The sequence below is a fragment of the Mizuhopecten yessoensis genome, unplaced genomic scaffold (genome assembly GCF_002113885.1).
Source record: "Mizuhopecten yessoensis strain PY_sf001 unplaced genomic scaffold, ASM211388v2 scaffold2303, whole genome shotgun sequence".
Classification (NCBI taxonomy): Eukaryota; Metazoa; Mollusca; class Bivalvia; order Pectinida; family Pectinidae; genus Mizuhopecten; species Mizuhopecten yessoensis.
This window is the reverse complement of record NW_018404479.1, coordinates 582756-602215: the sequence shown is the minus strand read 5'-3', so window position 1 is coordinate 602215 and position 19460 is coordinate 582756. Positions and strand designations below refer to the sequence as shown.

The 19460-nt window shown below is 34.1% G+C and overlaps 1 protein-coding gene across 2 annotated transcripts in view; it reads right to left on the bottom strand.

Moving 5' to 3' along the window:
* The window catches only part of LOC110445429, a 176327-nt gene that overhangs the window by 17336 nt on the left and 139531 nt on the right, over positions 1-19460 (bottom strand). For both annotated transcript variants that reach the window (XM_021490054.1, XM_021490055.1), the window contains 7 exons: positions 18891-19012; positions 16293-16512; positions 13414-13437; positions 10108-10410; positions 9338-9358; positions 8229-8279; positions 2352-2381 (listed from right to left, as the gene is read on the bottom strand). In XM_021490054.1, the coding sequence (XP_021345729.1) occupies positions 2352-2381; positions 8229-8279; positions 9338-9358; positions 10108-10410; positions 13414-13437; positions 16293-16512; positions 18891-19012 (771 nt within the window). The remainder of the gene's footprint in view (positions 1-2351; positions 2382-8228; positions 8280-9337; positions 9359-10107; positions 10411-13413; positions 13438-16292; positions 16513-18890; positions 19013-19460) is intronic.

The window sequence follows — 19460 nt, the reverse complement described above, 5'->3', positions numbered from 1 at the left end:
AGTCAAAGTATCCGAAGGCTTCAATATTTAACGACAGCGTGACGGATGTACCAGGTACACTGCCATCTGCATTCACGTGCAACATGCAAATGCCGTATAGCATGAGGTAGCTATATAACCTTCATGAGTATGTGCGTTTTATTTACTGTGCTTTTGCACGAAAGTCTGGATGTTTTTTTTTACCTTCAACGAGTAGGGCCACGGGCAAACATCAATAACGTTTTATCTAAACCCTGCACATGTCCTGTATTGTACTGTATTTAAATGCAATGCTAATTCTACCTATTACCATATAGGACTTTGAAATTGTGATAGATGTACGTTGTAGAGGTTCGATGTGACGTTCACAAGTAAACAACCCAGGGGAAACTATCACGAGAAGCACAAACTTCGTTCAGCTTGATACTGAATGCATCATGTTACGCATTACAATTGACAGGCAATTTATTTAAAAATCATTTGATAAGTGATCCTGCCAGGCCAAGGCCATCCAAACTATATAGTATAAGACAAATTTTGGATCAACTAAAAGTGATAGCAATAATCCCTAGACGACTCATAAACTGCGCGATGAGATGAGTCGACGCTAAACAACCGAATGCGAGATTACAATGCCTTACTTATTCGCACCGTAGACATATACATTTCTAATGACCCCGTAACTTCCATAAACCTCATACGGTGATCCAGATGCCCTTTGGTAAAGTCGTGATGTATAGATATAAGGTTGCGTTTATGTGATTTCCAAGAAAAATAACGACTACAGCTACAAAATGTAGGGACGTGGTCTGACGTACTTTCTCATAATAACTACGTCTATATCCAGAGTAGCAAAATCCTCATAACGTTACGGAGATTCTGGACCTAAAGCAACAGGGGTCTGGTTCTTTATGGCGGTAATGACATATTGGTGACAAGGTCGAGTTCATCACCGTCTGACCACCTTTTCGTGACCTTTCGAATGGTAATCGCAACAATGGCTAACTTGACGGAGACTCCACTGAAGATAAATATGATATTAAGACTGCAGGAGGCTGTTTTGTTCACAGTGTTGGAATGATGTACACGTTATCATGAGGTTCGGCAGTATTAATGACCATATACAACCTGCGTACATGTAAATGTTCTATTTCATCGCTTAGAGACCGCACGCTCATGAACTTTCAAAAACAAGGATGTTGCGCGGTGGAACTGTTGTCTCTTGTATCTGATAAATGCCATTGTCACACGGTACGGAAGTGTAATGTAATTGGTCTGACTATAATTTGGTTTGGTAAATGTTACCTTGTAGAAGGTTTCACAGAATCGATTAACAAAAGTTTAAATAGAACAACAAGAACGGTATGACGCCATTTCACCCCAGACACCTTCTCACTATAACAGAATGCTTATGCGATCTGTTTATTTAGGCACAGTTCTCGCGAACTTTTTATAAACGTGATGTCCCCCCTCGAGAGTCACTTTGTCTTCAAGTAACTTTGACCAAGGTCGCACGCCATGAAACCCGTGTGCTCGAATCGTAAGTTACAAATGAACCAATTAGTCTCGCTCCTTTTCGTCATACACCAGCAGTTATCGGCTACATGTAACGTATCAGGACATTTGTAATTACACTATTGTAATATATTGCAAAACCGCATATATGAAACCATATATATTCGACAACTTATATAGTAAATTAATATCAGATTTTGAATTTTGTATACTCCTTTTTTCTCATTGACAATGTGACTCTTTCGTTAGATATGCTCCATAAACGGATGTCTAACATGACGAGCTGTTCGTGTTAAAAAGCATGGTGATTTATTGCTCTCATTCAAAGTCGCCTAAAGCATTACAAGAGAGCAGCTATCACCCTTATCCTTCATTTTGGCAAATTTAACAATCTATAGAGTTAAGGGATGCATGGTATACGAGATGTGATAAGCGATATAATAATGTCTACTTATCATTTTGTTTCAGCAAATGTCCTTTTCGATACATTCTTACAGTTGTGCGAATAGTGGAATATACCCTAAATACAAATAGAGCAAGATCAATCAATATAAGTCCTTCTACCTGTATCTTCACTGATGAATAAGAATAACGGAATAAGAGCCTTTAGCGACAGTTCCAAACTTTGAATCACATTTTTGGATTGACGTTTTTTAAATGTTGTCTGTGATACATGTAGGTCCTTTTGAGAACTCAAGTTCAACACAAATTATTCATATTAACGAAATATGTAATGTGTAAATTTTACCCGACCTACTCGATATATGACCAATGTGGAGTATTAATGTCAATTACTGCTGAAAAAATATGAGTGGTGAGTATTTAATGAAAGTAAGATAAAATGAAAGGGAACTTACCATATCTTTTCTTTATATTGTCTTTTTCAGCTGAAAAATAATAACAATTTGATATACATCACAATACTAAAATATTATGTTAAAACGGTATCAAGAATGTGTTCGTGGACACCTTAGGTTTATATAACATAGCATTTACTTTTCCTCGATACATTGATTTTTTATTTTCTTCTTGTCGGTACCGAATCTATGTAATAAAATTACGTTAAAATCTTATTTATACACACAACGAGATCAACAAAGCTACAAACAGTGCAACACTGATACCTCGTTAACTTGTTTTCGGTATCAAATAAGAAATACAATTATTTGGTTCTCGTTAAAAGTTTACGTTTACAGAAGTATTTTCCCGTGACATTTGTTATATTATATCCAAACGCAGGGGATTGTCAATTATGGTATTGAATGTGCTTCTAAGCGTTGTAGTTTTGAGATTTTTTTATCTGTTCAAGCAATTTCTGCCTGTTATGGTTTTTGGTAATTTTGATGTGAATTGAATATTGCACTGCTCTTTAATAAACGCATATCAATATTGTGTACTTTAATGGTTAAAGGTCGTAATCAAAAAAAGTGATAACACTCATAAAGTATAAGGTTGCCTGTGGTAAATGTATTCTATGAATATCTACGGTAATATGTTTTAAATTCTGACGACAATAACGAGAATATAACCGTTAAAATTACATCAGTTCAGTAATCTTTAATTGCAAGCTATACTTTGGATGTCGATAAAGCTATAATTTAAGTTCTACGTATTTTCTAGCAACAATTTCATGAATATCGAATGCCTTCATTTCAAACATCGAGCACAAATCAAATTTTGTTTCCCCTAATCCGTATAATGATTTTGCTATGCAAATATTACTAATGCGTTTGGTAGTCTTTGACTCTTAAGACATGAGCCGCAAAATTTTGAAGAATTTATTACTTAATTTATATGTTGCTAGAATTATTTGGCGATACCTTTGCATATCATGTGAACTGTTAATGCTGGCATTCACTGCGTGATCTTTCCAATCGTACATCACATAATGCGCAATCGTGACGATTTGGAAATGAATAATGAAGTTTGATAAGGGTCATGTTTTAAAACAAAGTTACAAATTGCTGTTTAGAAGCATAAAGGGCAAAAGGGCGCCATTGTATATTGTTTGCGGTACATTCGGCACTCATACGCTTTATCGCCAAGAAAATAATCCACCGTCAAATGGTTTTTAAAGGTAAAAGTGACAGTGAAACCTTTTATCGCGGCGGCAGAGAAGAAGAAAGGTCGAACCACCTTTCACCAAATATTTTGCTTTTCTCAAATTTCTTTTATGAATTCGTAATTCGTTATCAACATAATTCAGATACATCAGATCAATCACAAAGGGGCGTCCGAACTGTTACCAACCAAGTGTGCATGTCAATATTAAAGGATGCATCTACTTCGGAAGAACACAATAAGAGAAATAAAAAAAAAGAATTTTCCACAAAAAATTGCTGTTGTAATGAATGGTCGACCATTACCTGCCAAATGACCATAGTGACAAATCATCTGCTAACTACTAATCATGTGAGTATCTTGATCGCGATGCTTATTTAAATGGAAATTGATTGCAAAAGTATGTATATTGCATGCATGACCACTGCAATATCCAAGTTTGATTTCGTTTGAAGGAAAGTGGTGATAGAGGTGGAGTAAAAAAGTGGCTTGCATTAACCAACTAGGCGAATGGTTTTCGATGTCCTAACAAAGCATAAGTCATATAATTTACTGCCTTTGCTAATATCATATTATGTAATTATGATTAAGAAATGTAAAGTATTATATTTTTATAGATGATGCATACAAAAAACAATACGCTAGTGAGAAAATCTAGATATGGTGACGAAATAAAATACACCAAAACATGACTTGAAATGTTCGCTGATATAATTACAAAAACCACAGGAAAACTCAATTGTAATGAAAATGTTTGATTAATTGGTACGTGTCACAACGCAAGATGGTTTTATGACATCAAATAACTACAAGTTGATTATATTGAAAAAGAGAATCCGTGATACTAACCTGACACTATATTGATAAAGCGATTCACACATATCTTGTAAAACCTGTTTGTTATTACTCACAAAAAATGTTATTTATTATAGTTTGTGAACATTTAAATCAACATATTAATTTTATAATTTTTGACCTAAGGATCACAGAGTAAAAGTGTAATGATATTTTAGATATGAATGATTGTGAAATAGCATATACAATATGTGTCGGTTATTAGATAGTAAATGACGATTTCGCTGGGTGACCAACTACATTTTCTACATTCACAGTATATATTTACTCGCTATTACCCTCTGTTCGTACCAAAGGGACACACTATAATTATGTAGACGAGTTTATCATATAGATTTGGACACATTGGATTTGAATAATCCTCACATAGACACATCCATGCTTCTGTAGATATACTCGGTGTACATTAAACATGACAGAAATTTACATACAGAGACAAACTTTGAACTTAAAATTCGACACGATAAGACAAGAACATGAACTAAGGAGACAGTGAAACAAAAAAGGAAAGATATCATGAACCGTCACCTACATCTGAGAGAAACCATGTGTTTCATGGAAGAACAAACGTTTCCTGCACCACATGTAGAATCCCTTCACAATGTCTATGGGAAAGTAGGTCAGTTGCTAACGATCTAAGACTTACATTCTTGTAGCGAACGAGCTTCTTAACCTGGTAGACCCTGAACCCTCATAACTGGAAATTACGCAAACATGTCCAACAAGCAAGAAGTATGATGCATTTATTAAACGAAGATTGACGCATATCTGGTAGGAAATCATGGATATGTCGTCTTTTTAATCAACGTTTGGTTTATATTTAAAATACTTGACACTTAAAAAGGATTTGCTTAAATAAATCAGCCGCGACATATTTATATAATACTTAAGTAGAAGATGCTAAACTTCAAGAAGCGTTTGTTTCAGTGTTATTGAAGTTGTTACGTTTTGCAGGTTGGTAGAAATGTGATCTTTATTGTCATATAGTTGATACACAACAATAACTGTTACTGACAAAGATGCACATGTCGAAATTGCCGAAATTCTTTATAGTCAGGGAAACACCAGAAATGTATCTAAATGTGATAAATAATCTGACTTGCTGCTCATTTGCTGTGTGACATGATGAAAAATCGGCTTAAAACCATTCAAATATATCAGAAAATTGAACAAAAATGATGCTGATGTTTTTGTGTCTGTTAGTTTTAGAAAACATATAAATCCGCTCAGATTTTAAATATGTTTGCATTTTAGCAAAATGCATGATGCTCTACAGTGTCAACAAATTAAAAGTATAAGAAGGCATTATGGTGTTTTAAGTTCCACATTTGGTTGATCCCACTACAGAAATAAGGAAACTCTCATAATTTATGAAATATTTTGTTAAAATATAAATGTATGGCGGTTAGAAACATTTTGTTCATATTTGTGTTCAACACGTAGAGATCATTGTCTGTATGGTGTGTAGAGGAGTTCCAAATAGGGAGGGTAACTCAGTAACAGAATGCATACTACATAGACCGCATCGTTTGTGTACAATTCTTTCATTTTTGTTCTGTAATTTTATTGGTGCATATGTTTTCTCCGAAGAGTGACGATGCAGTTAAAATACATTTTTTTTTTATTGTAAAATAAACTGGACATTTTACATTGGCTACTGATACATCTATATATCATTATGAATAATGACAATACAATTAAACTTCGAGTACTTATTTCTGTTATTTGACGAACATGTTACTCAACGTTTGTGATTTTTTTAACAAAACACGGATAATTCATATTAATAGATCGTAAACAGGAAACCCTGGTTTCGACTTTAGCCTTTTGATCTCTCCTGTTGTTCTGTTAGTGTCAATTTGTATCAACTTCGAGTGTTTCAAAGTTTTACATGAATTATAAAGATAGCTTATTGATAGTACGACATTAGCACAATGTGTATTTAGAAAGTGCACATATATGTACCTTAACAGTTCGTAGATTGTCACACCATTGTAGATTTTCACGCCATTGTACAGTTCATTAGTCTTAATTCGAGTTGACACCATAAGGGAACAGGACAAGAATAGTACATACAACGTTCGAATAAGTACGTTTATATTTGAATTGTCATTTCATATCTTCTTTAATACAATAATCTGGTATGGAGTAATCTGCTGATTATGTTGCGTCAAGTCGTACACATCAATGACTAGTCGATGGCTTGATTCGTTCATTTATTTTTTCTCATTAAAAAGACATAAAGTGTCATCTAGGTGCAATGTTGTGCAAGTGTTCAGATTTTAAAAACAGGCTTTAGAAGAAAAATAATATAGAAGTGCCAGTTTGTTAATGCTGTGACAGTAAACGTGTTTTAAGTGATATCTTTAAAACATATTCATCATATGTTTATTACTTTCGATTTAACTGTTAGTAATCCTATAATATCATTGGTATATCTATCTTTAAGATGGAATATCATTTTTTTGCCTTTGTCCTTGTCGATATTTTAAAACATACTTTATTATCTTTATAAGATTTGGCAATCAATATTTTCTATTTTTTGACATGAAAGGTTGTTGCCTTACTGGTAAAATTCCTTGATAATGTTGGAAATGTATTGATAAATATTATTTCATCACATTAAACAAAAAATGTCAACGTTTATTGCATTAGTAAAATCGCAATAAATCATATGCAACATATATTTACGCTATACTCTAAATATTTGATATGTACATGTAATAAACGTGCTTAAAATAACACCCGATGAAACGTCACGAAAATAAAATGAATAAATGACATCACTTCACGGCAAAAGCAAGGTTATTTCCTCTTGATATGTTTTATATAGAAGACATTTTCCTTCTATTTGATTGAAGCCTATATTGTTTTTAAAAAAAAAAATATCAATAACATTGACATTGATTTGACTAGATCCCCATCCGTTTCGGACATAGTTGCAATAGTTGTTTCTTGCCTTTAATGTGTTTTAATACTATTTTTTTATCCATGTTGTCTTGAATATTGAATGCTCAAGAGTAACAAAAGCTGATAGCGACACGTAGATCTATATGTACATCAATGTCTCAAGTTCACTCATTGCAGAATTAGAATATATTTTGATGATTTTTTGTGCAAATTCTTGTGTTATTCAATACACGAAATGACTGTGCGCTGATAATGTGTTCACTGATGCAGAATGTATAATACGACATTTGTAAACGACGAAAAAAAAATGGTGGTGTGCAATATTCAGAAGTCTACAATGGATCAGAAATAATTTAAATGATGTCTACTTGATTGTACGTGTGGACAAGAAGCTACATCGAAGTTACATTGCAAAATGTGATAAAATCAAAGGAGGGGTGCCCACTTTAATGCTGTAGTTGGCAAGTTTGAATTTTCTTGCAGAAACAAGTTATATAATTATGAAAGTGGGTTCTTTTTTTAATCAGTCAGTCCCTGTATAGATAGCTGATGAGTTGACTTTGGAAATGTTGATATGGTCGTTACAATTATAAATATTTTAATTAATATTTAAATCTAGGAAAAAAACCTCAAAGAAGTAGAGCGCATTGAAGAATGCATCTTACTAAACTGAATAGCAAGAAATACCATTGTTCGCTCCTTTTTCAATTTCATCCTATCTTTCTACGCAGGGACTAATTGATAAAAAACAAAACATTTTATGATAACCTTAACTTAGTTATAATTCCTTCAAAACACCGAGTCTATTATGGCCAGCAGAAGCATTTAAAATAGTCACCCCTACGTTCTAAACATTACTACCAAATATTTTACAAACGGTTAAATACATTTATAAAATTTTGTTATACCTTTATTTCCACCGTTTGTTCCATCTGTCATCACAAACCTACCACCGCTTTCTGAAATGATTTGTAAAAATACAGCGACTCCTTAGTTGTTTTATAAAGCTCTTTTCGACCTTAGAGATCTTTTGAACTTTCTGAGATATGTGGCACTTAAATTTTAAATATACTTTTATTTTTTCGTTTTCTAAATTATTATAAAAAGAAACACTACTCAAATTTTACATTGATTATAAGGCATAAAGTGACCGAAAAAGTGGAAACAGAATCTATCATTTATATAATGAACTTTACAACAATAACTGGAACCCTATGTTTTCCAATTGAAATATCGAGGAGGAGTTTCTATGCAAATTGCATCAAGTGTTTGCATAATGTCATTGTATTGACCTTGACAAAGGCTGACCAGACAGGACTCGGCCACGGTTTCTATGATATGGTCCAGCGATACCGATCAAATACCGATGCAAGTATTTGATATTGTCATTCATTTGTATTGTTAAGCATGTGGGCGACAATGTAGCGAAGCGGAAGTCAGACTACCGTAAAACGATGAAAAAACACGGGTATACACGTGACAATGTTTGTATGATAATGTTATATGATGTGTATATGCCGATTCAGTCTGAACTGATATTTCGTAAACCGATTTTTCAATCGTAATACTAGTACGTAACTAGGCATTTCGTTCTGATATGATAGCGGCAAAAACAAGATAAATGCAAAAAAAGTGATAACGGTGAAAAATAACTATTCACGAAGTATTCCAAAAACAGATTTACAAAGAAAATATTTGTAATCATTATGTTAGGTATACGAACCATTGCCAAAATATATATTTATGATATATTATGTGTGTATCAGAAGGTCAAGATTATAATATTATAGCGACTTGAGCAATATGTTAAAATATTTGATGTCGGATGAATATTTTGAAAATACATGTGTTCTATCATCTACTAACAACATTTATATCAAATTGCATATGGATTTGTTTTTATTTTAAGAAAGAAACTGTGACATTTAAAAAAGAGATAAAAATGTTTATTGGTGTGAACGCAATCTTGATACCATTTTAACACTATGTCAACAACATGTTTATATACAATCCTTACCTTTTGGAGGAAAACGACCCCCTAAAGTCAAGAGAAAGAAAGACATGTAAGAGTTTAATTTGACCCAGAAGTACACCATTCATGTTCTTTACTATGTTTCGTATTGTAATAATAACATATTATTTGGCAATATAATTGTTACTTGCTAATTGGGAGAAAAAAAAAGTAAGCTAAGCTCATGTTGAAAATTGTAAAATGTTAAAGGTTTGGTGAACACTGTCATACCTGTAATTATTTAAAGATAAGTGGGTGTCTTTGTTCCAAAATAAGAACAAGACGCGTGACTTGTAAATCTGTGAATGTGTGTGGGGTTTTACAATGTAAAAGGACAGGCGTTCCCTCACATTCATAATCAACAACAAAACATGTGGCCAGCAACAAACCAACACGTAAAAAACACACACAAAAAACTATAATGTACCGACAACAAACACTTTGCATGTGGATCTAATATAAGTAAAAATATATTTGTAAACCAAAGAAATGTTTGACTTTCTATAAACCCGGTTTGTTCCTCACTTAATACTTAGAATGTCGGACTAAATATATTCATCAAAACTACTTAACTGAATGTGCACGCATTGTCAATATGTTAAGGGCCAAAAAAAGGAAATGATAAAAAAGTGTCTTTAGAAAAAGAGAACAAAAGTTATATAAGCATATAACTGACAATGAATCGAATATTTAATTTCCGTAGGGTCATCGGAAGGGATAGAACGAGATTATATTTTCATATAGAATAATTAAAAGATAGAATATGGAAACTATACCGTTGAGAACATGCACGTTTATACTCGTGGTTTTCTTTTCCGAGCTCCGGCAGACATAGTTCCCTTGATCTGTTAGACGACTGAAGTCTATAATCAGCTGACTAATTAGTGATCTCCCCGGAACTTCCGGTTGGAACATTGATATCCTGAGCCGATCCCGCCACTTGGGGTCACTTTGGTGCACAATGTGGCCGTTATGGAACCAGTCTATATGTTCTGGTGCTCGGTCGACACCAGTGGCATTACACGTAAGGTTTATCATCTGGCTAAGACTTACGAACTCCGTTCCCTGCAGCCAGATAGCTATAGAAGAGAGAGAACCTGATAAAACAGTGTAGTGAGTGTTACAATATCGCATGACAGTGCTACCCATCTGTACGGGTAGATAGCAGCTGACTGAGACCCTCATATAAAGAATTTTGAAAGAAAAAGAAAAATATACAACAAAATTTACAACATCAAATAGATAGAATTTTAAATAGTAATATGTCCGGAATATTCTTTCCGGCTGTGTCGATTTGTTTTAACATTTGCAATCTACGTAACGGTAGAAGCAGGTTGAATAAGCTTTATACAGACATGCATCAAAAGTAGAGAATTGAAATACATCATGTATTACTACCGAAATCGCTAAAATGAAAATGGAATCATTTCCTTACATATCCATATATAATGGATGTGTATACATTTATAGAAACAAATACTACTTTGCTTATTGACGCTCATTTTTTGGTAATACACAAATGCCTCATACTAATTTCGGCTATCCTATTTAACAAATGTTTAAATATCGGTTATTAAAATTGTTAATCTGTTAATGGGACAGAATATATCAGTAGAAGGAGCGTCTCGAAGTTAGATAAGCAATTTATGCAAATTTATTTACACCAAAATGTACCAAATACATTTACAGGTTTGCATGTAATATTTAAAAAATATTTTTTTAGAGACAGAGGAGATTGACACAATGCTAGTTCTAATATAAAGCGCATGTCATTGAATATCATGCATTACATTGCCTGGTTCCCTGGGTTAACGTTAGGCTACCAGAGTGAATATGATAATCTAAATTAATCAGAATATGTAAAAAAAACACATACCGGTGTGCGTGCAAAACTACACGTTTAAGACATATTGATAACCCATAGAAGGAGGACTTTAGCGTTTTGATATCTGCTGTTGTTCTGACAGTGTCAATTTGTATCAACTTTGAGTATTTCAAGGTTTTACATGAATTATAAAGATAGCTTATTGATAGTACGGCATTAGCAGAATGTGTATGTAGAAAGTGCACATATATGTACCTTAACAGTTCGTATATTTTCACATCATTGTAGATTTTCACGCCATTGCACAGTTTGTAAGTATTAATTCGAGTTGACACACACTATCACACCATAAGGAAAAAAACCATACCGGTGTGCGTGCAAAACTACACGTTTAAGACATATTAATAACCCATAGAAGAAGGATTTGGAAACAGAAAGAGAAACTCCACAAACTATGCCAACTGATAAAAGCCTGCATCATACTATCGAAGCTATAATACTGTATACATATAGGGTCGAAGAAAATGTTAAACAGACAGCAACACTTTCATATATCAAAAATGCAATAGGCAATAAGTTCAATCTTATGATTCAATTTTTAATCATAGTGAGAACGTGGTAGTATATACTGAGAATGTAGTGTTAACATCATAACCATACAGGTGAATACCTACTGTATCTCGTGGGCTTGATATTTAGTGACAAAAGGTGTGTTTTAGTTGGCATCAGAAATCAAACGGGTATGCAAGACACACAGATCAGAGCACAATTAGACACAAAGGTTATGCTGGTTGCGTTGAACAATTAAAACTGGAAATGACACAATACTTTGAAGTATCGACAATCAGTTTCGCATATGTTACAACATGCCATGTTGTTGGCCCATACTTGTACATGATTGTATCGAGCTTGTCCTGTCATCTCAAACGAAGCGTTGTGACAATTACATAATTAATGATATAGATGGAATGAGATTCACGGCATTGCAACAGTTCTACCTCCAATGGTGGCCCGCCACTGAGATAACTATCTCTATCGGACAAAGTCATGCAACATCCGGTGCAGGAAACAGTCATGGTCACCGGGGAGCTTTAAAAATGACGCATGCGCAATACAATAGGCATGACAATAAACCGATAGCCATTCCAGGATATTTGGTGCGTGTGACAGGTAGCGAACCTGGATAATGGCACACGTATAGATCTGGGATTGGTTCATGGTAAAAGAAACACGTGTATGTTAAATGATAGTAGAGCAATAAATACAACATAAAACTGTTTTTATTTACACCTAGAATGAGTGTTAGTATGATAACATGCCATAGGTTGTACACCTACTGGGGTATTTCGTCTGTACGCTGTTTGTTTTTTAAAAGCAAATTATTTTGTTCTTTGTCGTGAATTGTATTTGTCTTCGTGTGTACTGGTACAAAGTGATAAGATGTTTTCTAGATATTCAGGCCAAGTATGAGTATCGCTGCCATATCAAATCAGCTATGCAGGCGTAAGCATCTTTATGGTGTTTATGCATGCTTCATGGCGCGTGTCTCGAGTTTATCGTAAAGTGATCGGATTGCGATATCAGCATTCAACGATTTGCTGTTCTACGTACATAAGTTACAAAGGACATTCTAGTCAACGAGAGCGATTTTTACAAATGATATCCTCTGCCAATGGAATATTAAATTAATCTTGTTTAGTGAGTGTTATAACGCGTTGTAATACAGTTGTAACCATTGCCTCATTCCCATGAATTATAAAGCAATCGTGAGTAACAAATAGGAACGGGTCATATACCAGCATGGCTCAGATCGACGGGATGGGCTTTAAATCATATTATACTGTATAACAGGTTTTTGCAATTTCTGCTCTATTTGAAATTTGAAAATGTTATGAGATGCGGAAATGAGTAGATACAATGTACATTCGCCGCGCTCCGATTTATAAAGTGTTAATTTTGTACAAAAAAACCCCTTTTACATCGACGCACATGTGCAGGGTAATAGCGATAAGCTGGGTGAACAGCGCATAACAAACATTTGCTAGAAGTGCCATAGAGCAACACGTGTAAAGCTACACAATAAAGCCTACATAATAAAATACTACTTGGTTAAGGTATCATTTGTGTTGTGAAAGAACAAAACGAAACACATGAATCTAAAACTTTAAATATTTTTATGGGCTAATATTTTAGCTGTGTCACTGATTGGATTAGACCTTGCTTAAGACTACAAAAACACAATGGTGGCATTACTCACTTTTTTCAATATACGCAGGTTTATCTGAAAAAAACAAAAAGTCACATTATTCAGTACGCTTTAGACATCTTATCTGATTTTAATGGTTCATATATTCATTGGTGTTAATGTATTAGACGACCCCATACGTGTCAGCACATTTACACTCTCAAACCGTCCTAAACGTTATTCATCTCAAAATACAATGAACCTCTTTTTTTGTGATATACAATCGAACCAGACGATAGGAAAACAACAAGACTTAAGAGGATGCTTTTACAATATGAAAGAGGGGAAATGTTAAGTAGTTCATGTAAAATAATTGATTTCATTTTGTTTTGTTAAAGTATATGGGAATACTATCTTTGTGAGAGTTGAATCAAAGCTAGCATGACGAAATGTATTGCATGTGTATTAAGATCCTTTACTATGTTGCAATAGTCTCGGGTATAAACAGTGCAAATATTGATTTACTTAGCAAAGTTATTTATTTCGTATGCATCTTGGTTGTGTTGTCAGGTCGAACATGGTGCAATGTACCATATTTATATCGCAAAGCATGGTTAAAGAAGTTTGTGTTCTATTTGCGATTTTGCTCATACAGGAAATGGTAACAACAGAGTGAGCAACTGTGCAACTTCCTGAACAACGTTTCATATTGACCTATTTGCACTTTATAACAGATATCATCGAAACTCATCAGATGTTACCATATTCGCTCAATTTACCGAAGTAAACCATGTGAATTATATACGTAAAATTCAAAATGTAAATACGTAAGAATAAAAGAAAATGTAAACTTGATTGGAACAAGAAAAATATACAAGTCGTATCAGACTATAAATATAACCTTTCTATGTCCAAAAAAAATCTGCTTGACACAATCATCTACCATGTCTGTAAACAGCTAGCCGTTACATTTGTAGTCACAAATTGAAGCCTTGTGTCAGTCAGACTATTTGGTTATGACGTCATTAGCGTATTGATGCCGTTCCTCTTCTCGTAAACTGGCGTGGTCAAATACAGCCCAGACGGATTTTTCGAGGGCTATTGACTATGATGATAGATGATAAGTGATCCAAGTTATAAAGGGACGGATTCAATAAGAGGCGCATGCTAAGCAATAATACATTCATGCATGTACATGTACCAATTAAATAGCTTTTTTTCTGTTAGTTGCTATATTTCAACATATCAAGAATGTCTATTCTGAATCAATTAGAAACAAATTACAGTGTTTCAGAGACAAAAATACGTGCAAATGGTGACTGTTGGAAAGTATCCGTCCTAAACCTTAATGATATGTGGCCTGTTCTTCAATGTAATCGTAACCATGGTCTCGTGCAGGAAGACAATAAAGGCAAACACGGTCGGACGGACGCTTGTTAGTCAAAATGCTAAAAAGGTTTCTGTCGTTTAGATTCTTCAACAGGAATGTTTTGATCTGACGCATGCATTGTAATGTGGTGAATTAACATCGCAGCTAGCTGTGGGACGTTGAATTTATCTGCTAACTTACGAGTGAAAGATGTGTTGAGAATAATAACATTACGCCAATTGGAATATGCAACGCAAACTTTCAGAACTGTTGTTAAGTTACTTAACACATTTGCGAATATTAGCACCTAGTCTTTATTGAAATCACGTCGGAGTTTCACGCTTATATATCTGCCATGATCGACCTGATTGATTGACTCTACGAAACGGATTTGTTCGCAGACACTATAGAAGTCGCTCGGTTTGGTCGGAGTCTTCAAACAAACAAGGAAAAAGTGTGTGCCGTTGGTGTATGTCTAGCGTAATAGTATTTATACATAATTCTCATTGACATTTTTCATCAATCGAAATGGAAATCATAAATATCCGTCCAAGCGATCAACAAAGGTAATTGATGGTTATACTGTTCCAGTTTTGTTGCCGACAGACTGATCTATTGTTCGTGTTAACCAGCGCATATATATGTTTTGGAAAATAAATTATTTTACCGAACATTGTCTTCCAGGACGAAACAAAAACGGGATTTTTTCAGTTTTAGTTAGCTGCGATATATATTCGAGTAATATATTTTTTTATCTTTACATATTTGTTTCTAACATTCTATTGTAATAAATACGATTTATCATAAGACCGACGATGTCAGTATTTGATATTTATTAAATAACTATTTTTTGTTGTTGTAACATTTATCAATACGAATTGAACTTTCTAACATGGATCTTGAAAATATAGAAAAACATGAATTTCCTTCTCTTTACAAACAGTTCATTAGTGAATGCTGATTTGTTTCTTAAAATGGTTATTTAATATCATAGAAGTACCGTTGTGCCTTCACAGCAAGAGGAACTCGCTTTTAATCTGTCTTATGTTTGCTGCAAACGATCTGTATTACATTATCAATTGTTTAAGTACAGATATAAATACAATAAGAATCAAGTTATATTGATTATAAAAATACCATTAACCGCAATTTAAACACCTTAGCCAGTGTATACATATACCATATACATTTATTTCAATATTTTAAAATTTTAATAAGTCTGAGCTTGCTTATATACCAATATCGCTGTAAATTATCACATTTGGGATCAAAATTTAACACCGAAGGACGTACAATTCCAAACAGAATATCATTTGCATGGCCATATAATTACGCTGCTAATAAAAATAGTTTTGTTTGGTACCGAATTATAATGTACGACGCCTAACTATGATATTGTATTTATGGTTTTATTTAAAACGCATTAAAATTAAAACAAACCGTTAAAAACTATATATAAACAGCAAAATTAACTAAGACAACAAACAAAACAAGAGACTCTGGAAGGGCAAGCTTACTCTCATTACAAGTGAGCCCATTATGTGTGTTCAGTTGTCATCGCTAGATATACACGTTAACTTACCTAGAACGACAAGATTTACTGTATATGTGAAAGTTTCACTGGCGCTCACTTTACATTCGTAACTGCCCGTGTCGTCAGGTTTGGTCTCCTTGATGACTAGGGTCCACTGCGACACAAACTCGTCTAGGTCTCGATGGTTTATACTAATTTCTTCCCGCGGGGAAAACGGCATATCTCCGATCGTTAATGGATAGCTGTGAGGTATTTTCCGCCACTGAACCTGTAAAAGTAGATATTTGGTATTTGAAACTAATATCTATGTTTTATAATAAACGACATTACCAATTTCAAAACCATCACAATATAAGAAGGAAATAACTGGTTAACTGCATCTTTTTGTGTTCTCTCCATTCTATTATTTTCGTTTCTAATTCCTTACTTGACAATACCTTGCATTTGGCCTCAGTGTTGAGTGTTAGACCTAGCAAATAATGTTATTGGTCCTGTCCCTGAAGCGAGAACAACCACATTCATACAGCAATGTACACACTTCTCACTGCCGGACGTTCAGCTTTGAATGTTTAGTGGTACCCAATGTATCAGTATAATGTGACTGGTAAGAGTGTGCTACATATACCGTGTCCGGGGTGTGACATTTCAGCGCTTTAAACTGCCCCTTGTGTGGCCTTATCATATGTGGACACGTTGATGCCGTCTTCATATGAAGTTAGCAATTGATCGAATGCTTATGATGTAAAAAAAATATTAACAAGGAATACAATCAAAAAACCTCATAAGAACGAATTAAAAAACCCCACTGATATAATTACTTTATAAAAAAAAAACTGATTATCGTGTCTAATTATTACAACATTTAATAAAGATATATCAAGAAAAAAAACCCGAACCAAATTATGAATTTCACGATTTATGCATTACATTTCTGATATTGGTTGACATCAGTAGAGCGGAAAAGATAACACACACACCATTATCCGCTTTTTGTTTGCTTAAATATCTTAATCGATCGTGTTATTCCTAGAGACAAGCGTGAGCTTAACCGTTTCATGTGAAACCAATAATTTCTAATACTTTCTTACAAGGTGAATGATTTCGGACATAAACCATGATCGAAATCCGGAAATACGCAGTAGACACATACACTATTCCCATGGTAATGGAAACTAGTGATGGAATCCACCGGCTCTATTGCACACGGATCAGTGACCCTCAGAGATGGAACGCAGCCATATTTCTACCGATACATGTATCATTGAATACATGTTTCGTTGGTGTTCGCTGTGCAACATTGTATACTGCATATTACAAAATGGAGGTGGCACCTAAATATTAAATGTTTTAAATTACCCTTAACATATAAATGGTCAGGTTTCAGTGTAATATAACTCTTTATTGTGCGGTCACATGACCTCAACAGGACGGTCACGTGATCGTCGCGGTTTAATCTAATTAAACGTTGCTTTTAAGCGTTCCATGGTCAATGACTGTGGCGTAGTTTGAACCTTGGTGTTGTTAGTTTAACATTGGGCTAGCAGTTGACCCTAGTCCCCGTGTATTATTAACTGTATAACAGTATCTGCTATGCTATGATATCGGTTCCTGCGTCGCCTATAGTGCGTTATGATTACCAGTTCTGTTATGGAATGAATATTGGGTAAACTATCTCAAATCTATACAAAATCAGTTACAATTTAATAATAATATCGTCGCTTATCCTGATCATGACTTGTACGCTTAGGTTAGTATTTTGTTTCTTTGTTAGGGAATAAACGCCCTCGCAATAACAGGGGTCATATGAGGACAGGTACCTAGGACATTGCTTAAGTGGGTAATATTAAATAAAGAAAACACAAAATTTAATTCCATTGGACATAAATGGATATAAAGTATCATTTCTCGTTTTCTTGACGTTCGTATGATGCCATATCAAACAAGGAAAGAATATCATAACGTCAAAATACAAGGTGAAAACTCAAAATTCAAAACTTCAATAAAAACACTTATGAATCGATTGAAATAAACCAAACTGCGCCCAATCTCGAAAAAGGAAACGGAACAGTACGATGGAAGGTGTAGAGGATTTATTTCGTACTTTTGGGATATATCGTTATCGTTTGTGTTTACATTATCAAGTCTCATCTTAATGAGATTATACTTAAGGACCTAGAACACACAAATTAGATAGCAACGGAAAGATTTCGTGATAGATAAAGCATGCTAAAAATGAAAAACACTGCATCATACAGCAGTTTCGTCCTTCTAGGACTCATCGGTGTTGCTAGGGTTGAAAACCATCATCAATGCTTAACGGCCCATCAACACAGGATAGGTCATTAGGGCCAACAAATGGTCGACAAAAACAAATGCTAAATAAAAACATCAAGCCAAACTTAAAGGTAAAAAAACAAACGTCAAATTGAATATTGAAAGTAGTTATGGTGACTCAAATATAAATCCAAACTGGCCTAAAGCACTGCTTTACTTAACGGGGAGGTGAATAACATCCAATTATGACATGGTTTTAAACAATAAGAGAATAACCGATTAATTTGAAATATAAATTAATACAGTGTGTATATTATGGATCCGGCCACTACTCAAAAAAAAATACATATGGCCAGCAAGGTTACAGCTTACAGCTTTTGTGCCCAGGTATTTTATCTTGCACTTGAGGTGAGCTGTCTGGCCCAAATGTACGGTGACGTTCTGTTTGGTCGGCAGGAAAATCGGTCTTGCGTGATTACGGAAATAGTTGAGACCTGCAAAATACCAAACAGAGGTTTCTTTAAAAAAAGATATAGGAGTTGGTAAACTTATAAGATGGCGAGAAACATTGTACATCCTGTAATATCTTTGGACTTTTCATTTTTTTTAGCACATACACATTTTATTTTCTAATAGACATATCATGATGAATTTCAACTGTCAGCGTGTGCTCCAAGTTACAAATAAGTAATACAAAATATTCACATTTAAGGGTGTAGACAAAGAGAGAAAAACAAATATCAGTGGTTCAGTGCAGAAAAGAAAGTAGTGATTTACATCAGAGATACATTATTTTGTCTTTCTTGATAAAACGTCGATGATAGATGAAAGGATAAATACAATCATTTGTAGAATATAAAAAATATATATATTCCCTGTTACAAAAAGAGGTACAGATGTACTTATTCAGGTGAATGCAACTTTCAGTATTTTTCTTTTAAA